Source organism: Egretta garzetta, unplaced genomic scaffold (genome assembly GCF_000687185.1).
Source record: "Egretta garzetta isolate BGI_Z169 unplaced genomic scaffold, ASM68718v1 scaffold214, whole genome shotgun sequence".
NCBI classification, from domain to species: domain Eukaryota; kingdom Metazoa; phylum Chordata; class Aves; order Pelecaniformes; family Ardeidae; genus Egretta; species Egretta garzetta.
In genome coordinates this window covers 34775-47354 of record NW_009259491.1, presented here as the reverse complement: position 1 = coordinate 47354, position 12580 = coordinate 34775, and the positions used below count along the sequence as shown (strand labels likewise).

Below are 12580 nucleotides of genomic sequence, written 5' to 3'. Positions count from 1 at the left end.
TCATTCTGTAGGCCATAGATATGCGCATCTAAACATAAGAAAGTCTACAAAAATCATAGTTACACAATACACACATTAGCAAACATATTATTTGCTGACAAATACATGAAATGGTACACTTTAAAAATGCAGAACAATTAAGTTAATTGGGACACACATACCTCATGCTCACAGATTTTGATGATGACTTTTGCTGTTTGTGTCAATTTGTGATTTCCTGAGGAAACAACAAAATGCTTTAACCAAGAAAATTGTTATGCTAGAATGATGATAAAATCACAGGTTTTAGTTTTAAAAGTTACCATTAAAGACAAAAGAGAACATCTAAAGAGGCGACGTAAAACATGTATGTGTAAACTATATGCTTGCAAAAGCAGAAGGTAGGCACTTCTCAACATAAGATGGTAACAACTTTTAAATGTTCTTTTTTGAGGCCTCCTGCCGTCTGCCCACCATTGATGCACTCTCTCAGAGAGGGATATGCTGTACTATCTCCTCAAATAGGTCTCCTATAAAGTGCTACACAATGCAAAACGCTGAAGCAACTTGGGGGTTGGAACCAGATGATTTTTAAGGTCCCTTACAACCCAAACCATTCTATGACTAACTGATTTGAAATTTTTTTAAGTTGGAGTGAGGAAGTGACAGCACAGACTGTATTTGGTCCTACAGCTTTATGTATGCCAGTTGTTAAAAAAAAAAAAAAAATCTGTGTTTAGGCACTGTGGTCATTAACAGGAAGATACTGTCAGCATTTGCCAACTAGAAGTCTACAAATTGCTCTATGACTTTAACTATTTCAAAGTTTCATATTTGATGATGTAAGTACAGATTAATACTTACCCCCATTGTAAATAATGCAGTTGTGCAAAATCCATTTGGCATCAGCCAAAAATGCTTCAGTGCAACCGTACATTTTCTTTTTAACATTCTGTAAAGAAAAAATTAAGAATGAATCAGGAAACAGAGATGACTAAAATGACAGCTTCTTCCTGAACACTGTTTCCTATCAGTCCTACGATTAATAAAACCGACTTATTTACTGTAAGAACTATGATCTAAATACTTAAGTCTGCCAAATTCAGGGTGTCTTTTGACTGCCCTGAAAATGTATGAACTGTCTAAATTTACTCTAAATAATGAATTATTTAGACCAGCATCTTTAACATTTCAAAAAAAAAAGTGTTCATTTCCTGAAACAGTGTCTCTTCAGATGTCTCTTCAGAAAACTGAGTCCTTGGTTTCTTCTACTGACATATTATCACTAAACAGCATTTTTATTTTTTAATTCTTACAGGACCCAGAAAAAATTACTGCTCAAAGTACATAAGATAGTATGCTTGATATTTCAGTCTACCCACTGGGTAAAGTAACTCAATTAGATAAAATCAGTCACATGGATTTGTTACACCTTTATACCATGAAGACATCAAGCTCCACTGTAAAGAACATGGAGAATGAAAACTTGCTGTCTCTTCACCAGGTCCTAGCAGAACAAAACTCTGAAATGCTTCACTCTTCATTAAGCAGTGGGGAATGGCAAACTTCTTATGATTTGAAATTTTTAAACTATTATTGAACTGAGAATGAAAGTCCCATTATCAACCTCTTGACTGTTTCTTTTTTTCGTCCACACCTCAGATGCACTGCAGATAACAGTATCTGTTGAATGACCAGTAAAATGAGTCTGGAATGACCCCTGAATATACACTGAAATGGTCCCAAATTAATGGACCATTGATCCATTAATAGCTTACAAACATCATGATCAAATGCAAACTCTGATTAATGAAGTCTCCCCAAATCATCATTCCTGGAATAAGATGAATTTATACAGGAGGAAGTCATGAGTGTAAGCTTGTCTTTTTCATACTGTCTTTCCTGAGCAATTTACTGGTTCAGACAAAATAGTGGACTTGTTCAGTTGGCATATGACAGTTTTTAAGTTGTAACTGAACTGGCATTTATAATAACAAAAAAAAAGCATCACAATAATTTCAAGCAACCTCTCTCCCCTCCCATCAAACACTCCAGAAATCTTAACGACAGGAATCAAAATCCAGGAACCTTCCTCCCTTAGTTTTATACAAACCTTCTCTAATGTACAAAGGTCCATTGGATGAAAGATATATTCTGCATAATCTGGGTGTTGATCCAGTGAAACTGGCTTTTGAAATGGCTCTGTCTGTTAGGAAAAAAAAAAAAATCACACTGCTTATTAATATTTAACAGTTTCATCAATGACACTATACTCATTATAATACTACTTCCAACTGTGATGCCAAAGAAAAGTCTTTAAAGGTAATTATAAAATTTTGCAAAGTAACGAAATACTGGCAGAACAAGAGGAACTAAAAGGTCTCATTTAACTGATTTTTCATATGCTGGAAGTAATGAATGGCAAAAGTTAGGGGGTTGTAAAATGTACTGTTATTATTTACAGTAGGGTTTTTTTGCAAGGAGTATCAGGTGAGGCTCAGCAGATAGACTTTAGCAGAATAAAGACACTTACTAAATTTCCAGTTCACTAGATTCACAAATACTTCATTTTCAGACTCTCATTAAAATAATAAATTTCAAAACAGTGTAATGCAAATACATTTAAACTTTTACCAGTGGGACTCTGCATTTTATCCGCTAATGTGGAGGGACTGCAATTCTTCAAACACAGCCAATTAAAGTACGCAGGTACCAAAACAACAGGTTATTAGTAAAATGCCTAAAGGGCAAAATATCTTAATAACATTCATTAAACATTAGCTTTCTAGCCACATTTTCAAAATGCTTTGTGAATTCAATATAAACAAACACCAACACTTCTGCAAAGCAGTACTTAAAGCTTCCAACAGCTCCATCTGACAGGACAGTATTTACCACTCTGTAGTAAAACGATTCCAAAACCCCAAATCTGTCAGTACTTAGGAGTAACCTCCCCAGAAATTGTCACTATTGTTCTGCTAAAATACCTATCATAGAGAGATCTGAGTTGCAGAGAGCCCATGATTCTGCACATCTGGTCTTCCCAACATATTTTACTGTAACAATGCAGGCACAGAGACTCTCCCTGCTCCTCTAACTTTGCATACAGGAACAAGAAGGCAACAGGAGTTAAGAATTGGCAATTCATCATACCGTACTTTGATTTACTGTTTTCTTCGCACATATGAAAACTAGGCAACGCTTGCATGGTAAAGAACTGACCAGAACCGTTGAAACTTAGAAGCAAGAATGAGCGACTGGAATAGCTGAAACTTAAGAGGCATGGTGATTTTGAGAGGTGAGTCTCAGACAGACACATGGAGTTAGGTACAAGTTGGAAGAAGAGCAGTTTTACCTCCCGTGATAAAAATTCATAGAACAGCAGCCTCACATTGCATGAAAGTTAGTGGCACAGGTTTTCACTACACTGAGGAAAATTTCTTCAGTGTTTTAGAAGTACATGATGATACAACAAATTTTTTTGTGGAAGAACCATTTTTACTAACGGACAGAAGCTAGGTTTTCAACTGTTTTCAATAATGTAACAGTGTCTGTGCCTAAGGTTCCCACCCACGTAACTGTGTGGGTAAGAGATCATGCCTCCTCATTCCCCTTGTATCTCAAGAGACCCAATTGTCCACTTTTGGCAAGTGAGAAAACAGCCCATCCCACTGGAAAGCCACATTATATTTTCACTAAACCTACTTAAACTACATCCAGAAGTTACATCAAGAAACTACATTTTATACACCGAAACAGTATATACAGACTAATCTGTCTGTACTAGACAGCTGGCAGGCAGCGCTGAAGCTGTCACATACAATCTGATAAAATAAGATAGGTTTATAATCCACAAAAGGAAGCAAAGCCCAGGATTATGACAAGCATATGATCCAAGCATTAATAAATAAATAAATAATAAGTAAATAAATAAATATCTTTCTTACCCCTGGCTGTTTCATTTTCTGTAGTGCAAACTTCAGTAAATATGATAGCTGTTCAATGGTGAGCATTGTCATAGCTTTACTCTGTGTTTCTATGCATTCTGCAACTGTGATTTTCTAGAAGTTAAGATTAAAAATATATATTGTCAGCAAATATTTCTAGGTAAATTCTTCTCCACTGAAACATTCTGGCATTGAGATGGAAGATAATAACTATCTTCTAAAAACCAAAACATTTCTGATGATGCAATGTATTGTACTTGTTTTACCTGTTTTTTTCCTTTTTACCTTTTTTTTTCCTGGAAATGTTAAACAAAAAAAAAAAAAAGGGGTGGGGAGGGAGGTGCGGGGCGGGACACAAACAGAAAATTATCCAGCATTTTCAAGATCATGCAAAGTAAACGTGTGAATACATGAAATACCCAAATACAGCACAGGTTCACAGCAATGTGGGTGAGTGAGAAGGTTACCTGGGCTCTAATACAAGAAGTGATCAAAGAAAAACACATGATAAACCAATTTGCTTTCATTAAAGACAGTTTGATACTAAATGTTCTCTCCCCAGGAATCACTGGAACAGAATGATTAAATTCTTCCTCAGTCCTGCAGAAAAAAATAGTAACAAAATACCCACTTCTTTATGTTGACCCTACAGTGCACTTTTTTTCTGCACTGCTGCAGAGCTCATCAGCCCACTAGAAGAAGCACAAGTTAAACTAGTCAAAACTGCAGAATGTTTTCAGAATTAGAGGTGCCTGGTGAAGAGATCACTCTTTGAAATGGTGTCTTCTCTGCAGATGGAAACAAAAAGGAAGTTGAAGACTCGTTGGTAAGAAGGCAAACACAATCCAGGTACACACACAGAAAAAATGGTGAAGCAGCAATGGATGCCTCCTCTTCTGGACAAATTTTTGTGGTACCTTTACCAAAAGGCAATATAGGAATAAACCAGAAACATTTCAGAATGCAAAAAAGCTGCTTATCTCTCACAAACAGGAAAGAAACCCACTCCTTATATCAAACTAACCTCACATTCTGGGCAAAACCAATCCCCCTCTGGTTCCGCTGTCAGTTTCAGACACTTAGCATGATAAACCCGAGGACAGAGTTCACAGCAGAGGACTTGGCCTTCCCGATGACAAACCCAGCAATAGAAATCATTCCGTCCATCCTGTGGTACAACATCAACAGGGTCTGTGGTGAGTGGCTGCTTCATATAGTAAAACGGACCATGTCTTAGTTCTGACTGAAATGTAGGCAAGAAAAACAGGTTTGGTTTCAAAACAAATTTGCATTTTTTCAAATAATATTCATAATATATAAGCAAACAGCAGTTTACAGCATTTGAATAACATTTATGCAAGCACAGTATCTTATTCATTGCACAAAATCTTTTATAAAGAGGTTTACTTCCTATTCAGATGTCAAATGCCAGTTTAAACTCAACAAGGAAAATAAATTTTTGTGGCAAGTGAGGGCATCGAGTGTAAGACATGCAATCCAACAAAAGTCAGTAAACACTTTTATCTTCAAGAAAGAAGTATTGCTATAGAAGCTAAGGTCCTCTGAACTCAGAATTCCATGTGGCTGTGCAAGCTAAATACTGAGATATTTAGTGGTGGTTAAACCTGGGACAACAGAAGAAGTTAGTCCTGAAACAAGAAGTTGAACACCATGCAAATCTGTCCTAAGTTGCAGCAGTTCACAACTTTGTACAATGAAGCAAGCCAGTGCTGATTTTTGATTAATAAGGCAAACTGTAGATCAGGATGACAAAGGAACGAATTCACATCCTGAAAGCCACCTCTGCTACAGAAGCAGGAACACTGGGAGAGATTTAATCCACCATTTAAATGCATATCAGAATTTAAGACTCACAATCTCCGCTGGTTTGCCTGCACTAGAAAATAGTGTTAACTTTGTAAACTGCATGAACTAGTCTTCCACTTGAGCTCCAGACAGCTCAAAGATTACACAGCTGATGCCAAAAACACAAGAAGCAAAGAGCCTGGGATGGCTAAAATGGGTCCCCAGATACCTAAAGTTTGCTAGATCAGCTTTGAAGAGCTGCTAACATTTATTGGAAAACTACATTCTATTTATTAATGACAAGGGAACTTTCTGTTTGCTATCAATTGTAGGAGTGGTTTGCTGAGGAGGGTGTGGAGGGAAACGATCTTGAGTTTTAGGCAGTTTATTTACTGTGATTTTTTTGTTTGATGTAAACCCATTTGCTCATGACATTACTTGTAACTATCCAAACGCTTGCAGTTTGCAGAACCATTTTGGTTGATTCTCAGGTAATTTTTACCTACACCATTTACACATCTGCGAGTTCTCAGACCCTTGAGCTGTCACATGCTCAGGTGACTCATAGAACAGTGCAAGCATATGCATGTTCCATACCTCTGCAGCATCCTGTACAAAATTAGTCACACAGGGCATAAATTAATGTCACCAGAAGCCACCATCATGCCAGCTTGGACCGTGGTATGTCTACATTTCTAAAGTTACAAAGGACAAGGTCTAATTATTTGCATGAATAGAGGACCTTCAAGGTCAAATTAGATGACACAGAAGTGACAACCCAGTTGAAGATGTTATATCTCAAAAGATACACCAGAAGAGCTATGATCTGCCATTATTATTAAATATTATGTAACATCAAATAACATTTATTATAACTATATAATTATGATTATAAATACTGTTATCTCCTATTCAATATTATTATAGTGGTATTATCTGACACTGTATAATATTTTAGGCAAAGAAGGGATGTTACCCACAAACATTCCCAAAGCATACTGCTACCTAAAATTTCACTGAAATTTCTATCAGGTTTGATGTTTTTAATTTTCTATTCTACAGATTATACAGCTACTAAAAAGATACTTTGTTGCCACCAGGGAAATGGGCAAAGTGTTATTTTCTGTACATATATTTAATCAGCTAACATGACAAGACTTTCAGAAGGAAGGTTCTAGGAGATCCTGTGGAATAAGAGGCACAGTGTACAGCTTTAACTGTATTTCAAATGTACTACTACTACAGTCATCCAAACAGATACAAAAGCATATGGGAATCCAGAGTGAAGAAAGGGAAGTTGCAATTTACAGTGCAGACATGTGTTTTGTTTGTAGCTGTATGCACGACAGCTGTGAGACCAAAATCTCAAGAGTGTATATGTGGAGAGGCAGCTATGGGACATTTCCTCAACTGCAGACAAAGGAAATTACCAGAATAATTTAATACCTATTCTGACTTTGAAGTGAGTATAAGCAGTGTACCCACACTAACTTCGTAAGAATCAAAGGTACTGCTTTGAGACAAATACAAAACCTGTGAAACTATTCCACAGAAATCAGCTCTTAACATTCAAACTGAAATCCATTTTTGCTAAAGCATGAGAGGAATTATTTTCTGTTCAAGGATGCTTATATCTTTTAGACATCTATCACCTTTTTCACTTGTTCTAGAGTAAAATGTTTAAAAGAGTCTTAAAGAATTAAAATTTTAACAGTTGTGAAAGAAAAGCTTTGTTTTCTCAACTGTTTCACAACTAGCCAATTCAAGCTCAAATATGTGGTATTGGACTTGTTTTAAAATCTTTATTAAAGTTATGAAGAACCGTAGAATGACATAGAAAACTGAAGAAAAAACAGAGGTATTCTAGTGCTGCTTTGGGGAGGAAAAGATCACTATTTATATTCAGTTTAAATTAATACTGAAGCTAGTAGTAAAGCAAGCTGATAACTTCAATTACCTGAAGCTGGTAACTCCAGTTACCAACTGACCAATTAAGTGTCAGAAGTTCCTGATTTTTATCCTCTTTGCTACACTCTACAATTCCATAATTCTTTGCTTGTATTTCAACACTTTAAATACCTGTTGGCACCATTCTGAAGATCTGTTACTGCATCCACAACTTGTAATATGAAGCTTCATGCAACTATAACTTTAGTAACAGTATCTTGAAATACTCAAATATTACAAAACACTTTGTAATGTAGAATATTAAGTTGGAGGTTTCCTGTGGTGATGTCATACATCAAAATGGATTTATCAGCCAATCAGAACCACAGCCATCAGCTACGTTGTACTTGAAATTTAACCTGAGAGCAAAACAAGTGACTGTATGCTTAGCTCATACTTGTTGAGCAGTAAAAGAATCTTTAACAACTCCTGCTACCATATAGAGCAGAGTTTTGCACCTACTTTAGAAACAATCATCTTCAGGCATGCCCATTTCAAATTTGACATGCAAGACTATTAAATTAAAAACAACTTGTAAAAGCTAAACAAAACTAAACATGATATTTTCTTGCTAATTTGAAACAAATACAGCAAAATAAGCAAATGTGTTTGCTTTTCTTCATTTGATATACAACTTTATTCTATCCTGTAATATTTCAGGTCTGATACCTGGAAAACAGAAAAGGATTTACCGAGGGGAATGTATCAAGTTCAACAACTGCAACTGTGTTTTCACATATATTTCTAAATGCATGAATAAAAAGTGGAAATTAATACCCTAAGATTCAATTCCACTGTTTATAAAATTATCTTCTAACTGCACAGTTAGAAGCTCAGACTTCAGTGGGGCAACATTTCCCCAGTAAACGTCTAGGATGTAGAGGAATTTATACAGCCTGCAGTGAAGCTCAGTAAAAGCCAAACCAGCCATATTAACCTAGTGTAAGCATGCCTACACACGCTATTACTAGACCTCCCAATTATCCTTAAATAAAATGCACTTGACACTGTAAGACTGTTCTCTAGCAAGGCCCGATTTATCCACAGTCTTTGTTCCAGGACAACTACAGTGATTAGGAATTTAATTTTCTTTCTTAGCCAGTGCAATTGTACCAGGGTAATATTTAATGTGGATGCTGTCACACCAGAAAAAAGTGCTTTAAACACTCAGAACTTAGTCCTGTGTTTATATGGTCCTGGCAAAATACACTGACACACAAAAGCACTTTGAAAAATAAAAAGGCATGTTATTATTAGATTAGATGAGAAATAATTTTAGGAAGTCTAAAGACTGCTTTCACATAATCTCCTCCAAGATGATGCAGGTGCTTTACAGCATTTGCTATTCAATACACTTCATATAATTCACTTGCATCATACAATGAATCAGAAATTGTCAAAGTCTTCTGGAGTCAAGTTCTTCTAAGAACTACAACAAATGCTACAACTTCAATATTCAGAAGACACTGAAAATAAGGTTTCAAGCATGAAGACTGAGAAGTACTGTCAGTGTGACCCTTTGATTTAACTAGTTTGGTAGGAGTGTACACTGCTCAGCAATTTAAAGGCAGGGGAGGGAATCCGCAGAGTACCAAGGAAGGAGCTGGACTTTTGTTAATAATTGGCAATAGGACTGAAAGCAGATGAGAGACTTCCACCGACATTATGAGATCTTTCTTAATCTAGCCCCTGAACATTTCCTTTTAACAGTTTTAATTAATAACAGCTATTATTGTTGTTGTTGCTATTGTTATTATATTCCTTCATAATACTTTTGTTCAAAATTGCATTTATTGGTTATACATCTTATTAGCTTTATGAAATCCAAACCCAGGACACATGTGGTCTTTCTTATACAGCTGTAAAACAAAAATAAAAGAACAACCAAATCCAATTTATAATGCCAACTCTACACTCACTGCATTCAAAAATGAATATCCACTTCTCAGAGTACAAAAATGGAGCTTCCTAAAGAGGACAGAGCTCCTGATCAGCTGTCTCTACATCCTTCATTGTTTCGTATTCTAGCATACCAAGACCATGACTTCTCTTACCTGCTCTTTATTATTACTGTTCAATAGACCAGGTTTCTTTTTCTTTTTTATAGGACTTGTTGATGCATCTTGTGGTGAGTGGCCATTAGAGGAATGTGGAGGGCTGGGAAACTTCCTTTTTTGTGCTGTGCGTTCGGCAGAGCCAGGATCTATAATAGATACAAACAATATGGTTGAAGAGTGCATATCGATGAAAAACATTCAAACAAGGTTATGGTTTGTCATTCACACTCCTTCACTGGCAGAATAAAAATTCTCAATTGTCTTTCACCCAGTCACTGACAAAACTGGAAGCACAGCACGGACTTGCTAAGCAATGCCACTGTTAAGTGAATTCTCAATATAGTAATTTAGATTAACATTCAATATTTTTTTCTTTTCCCACTGTACTCTGGGCATTTATCTCATCTCAAATTTTAGTATCTTTTAAAGTATTATTTCTGTAGTTTAGCAGAGTGCTATGCCAATTTGTGTCATACACTTTAAAAGCTGAGAAACAACATTAACGGTTCCTGACAGCTTTACTCACGTAATTTAGGAACATAAGCAACAGAAGTTAAAACATGGTAAGAGGAAATTCAGCCCTCATAATTTATTTCTCATATTTAAATAAATTTATTGAAATTTGTCAATAGAAAAAATGAAGTTGTCCTATAGTCTGAAAATAAATATACTACCTCAAATGCTTGTCATTTGTAGTACCAGCTAAATTGGATTGTAAAAAGATAAGAATGAAGACAAGACTCCCAGTCAAGTAGTAACTTTTGACAGCAAGACAGACCAACAAGCAGAAGTAACATAGCTTTTCAGTGACTCTCACAGCCAGAGCTCTCACATTCAACCAAGCAAATAACAAGTGCAGTTTAGTAAGTCACAGCTTCATCCGTGCCTGAAGTTACTATCCCAAGTAACCATGCTGGCAGAAGGGAGCATATGCACGTGTCTCTGTTGCTTCATGGATTGTCATCTTAGTGTAAACTCATCACACCAGCAACCTAAGTAGCCCTGGCGGCTCTGAACTGCATTTTTTGAAACATGTGCAAAATTCTTTAAAAAATTAGAAGGAAATTGAGACATAGCTCTAACAAATTAACATCTGTTATGATGACCTTCATGTCTGCTTCACTCCTCCAATTATGCTAAATTATTTTAATACTTCTAAGATTTTTTAATTAATCTTTTTTTTACTTGGTCACTGTTTTGAGTTCATCAGAATATTCAGGAGGAATTATTTACAGACTTAAAGAGTTAATACACTTTAAAAAAAAAAATCACTGACAAGCTCATCAGAAATATCCTAGGTAAAAATAAGAGCATTTGCAACTTCATTTTCTCAGAACAAAATTTAAATGATTCCTAATGAATATGAAATGCTCAGCTCAATTACAAAGAACTTACTGACATTTTTCAAAAGAAATAAGTATGCAGTCAGCTGTTAATAGACAATCATCGAACAGGGAAATGATCGTGACAAAATACAAGTGGAAGTTCAACAGAGTTGGTTTAATATACTGATTTTTTCCTTAAGCTTTTAATGCATGCAACAAAATGATAGATAAACTACAGGGATCAGAAGTCATCAGTATCATAGAGAAACAACTGAATGCTCCGCAAATTCATTCCCATATTTTAAATCCCCTACTCATATGTGCTAGTGCAAAGGTTTTGTGGCTGCACGCTAAACAACTGAGGAATAAAACCTGTCTAAAAAATAACTTATTTCTGAGTAATTTTTTTCTATCACCCCATGCACCGCACAGCCATACAAATGCTTGTAATGCATTCTGCAGAGCAGTTCTACTGGATTGGAACACGCAGCAAGAAGGAGAAATCCTGCTTTTGGTATTAACACCGCCTTAAAGTTGTGGGTTTTTTTTCCAAACAACGGTTTTTGGCAGCTATGTGACAGAAGCTGGAGGCAATCAAACTGCTGGTTGCTGTGATCCTGTATCCCTTCCCTCCTAGATCTGTATTCTTGCGTTCCAGGCCTTGCTGGGTGGATGGGCTGAGCTGTCTCAGGCTGCCAAGTCACCAAAACATCAGTGAAAACACTTCACCTGGAGTCTCCAATGGACACCAGAGGTACCAGAAGAACAACCCGTAACTGGATCAACCTATCAGAGAGTGTCTATTGTCAATATATTTAAATCAGCTATAAAAAGATCCACCAAAAAATACTGAAAATTCCCCAAATAGAGAACATACTGAAAACCACAGCACTAGACTCTTTCACACGGACAGTGGACAAACACCTTTCTCCCACAAATGCCTCCCAGTCTGACTTTCAACTATTTACTGAATGAGACAATTCTGTTGAGCTACAACATCCCTCTCAGGGAATGATTTTAACACATGTAAGGAGACTCACACACAATATGGCCACTGACACTTTCTCATTAGACAGTCTTATGAGTGAGCTAGTAAAGCACAGTTTGGCTTAAAACTCTATTCAGAATAATGCCCTGTCCCATTGAAAAGTTACACTGAATCACATTCAAAAGTATGGTAATTTGTCACCTGGCACAAATCTTAGAGGGTCTATAGCACAATGAAGAACTGGATTAGGTTTCTACATGGTTTCTGTACTTCGTACAAATGTGGAGGGGAAACAGTCAATTAGGACAAATAAAATTGGCTGCAATAATGATTTGCACAAATGGAGATAAGATTAACAACCTACGCACTTTTCTTTAAATAAAAAAAAAGTATTTGGAACAATAATTGAGCATGAACTGACTATGAACAAAGGACTTTTTTCTGTTGTGAAAAAGGGCAAACGATACTGATGTAAAAATAGGAGTGATACATATGATGTAATCTTGATGTTAACCTTGGCATACTTGCGTA

At 36.1% G+C, this 12580-nt stretch overlaps 1 protein-coding gene across 12 annotated transcripts in view; it reads right to left on the bottom strand.

Moving 5' to 3' along the window:
- ZMYND8 (zinc finger MYND-type containing 8) overlaps positions 1–12580 on the bottom strand; it is a 61524-nt gene that overhangs the window by 26414 nt on the left and 22530 nt on the right. For 10 of the 12 annotated variants that reach the window (XR_004841806.1, XR_004841807.1, XM_035892866.1 and 7 more), the window contains exons 3-8: positions 9734–9882; positions 4951–5169; positions 3927–4040; positions 2093–2185; positions 844–931; positions 162–217 (exon numbers count right to left, since the gene is read on the bottom strand). Coding sequence is in view for 10 of the 12 variants with exons in the window: in XM_035892866.1 (XP_035748759.1) it covers positions 162–217; positions 844–931; positions 2093–2185; positions 3927–4040; positions 4951–5169; positions 9734–9882 (719 nt within the window). In the remaining 2 variants the exon portion in view is untranslated. The remainder of the gene's footprint in view (positions 1–161; positions 218–843; positions 932–2092; positions 2186–3926; positions 4041–4950; positions 5170–9733; positions 9883–12580) is intronic. The other 2 variants (XM_035892870.1, XM_035892873.1) reach the window with 1 other exon arrangement.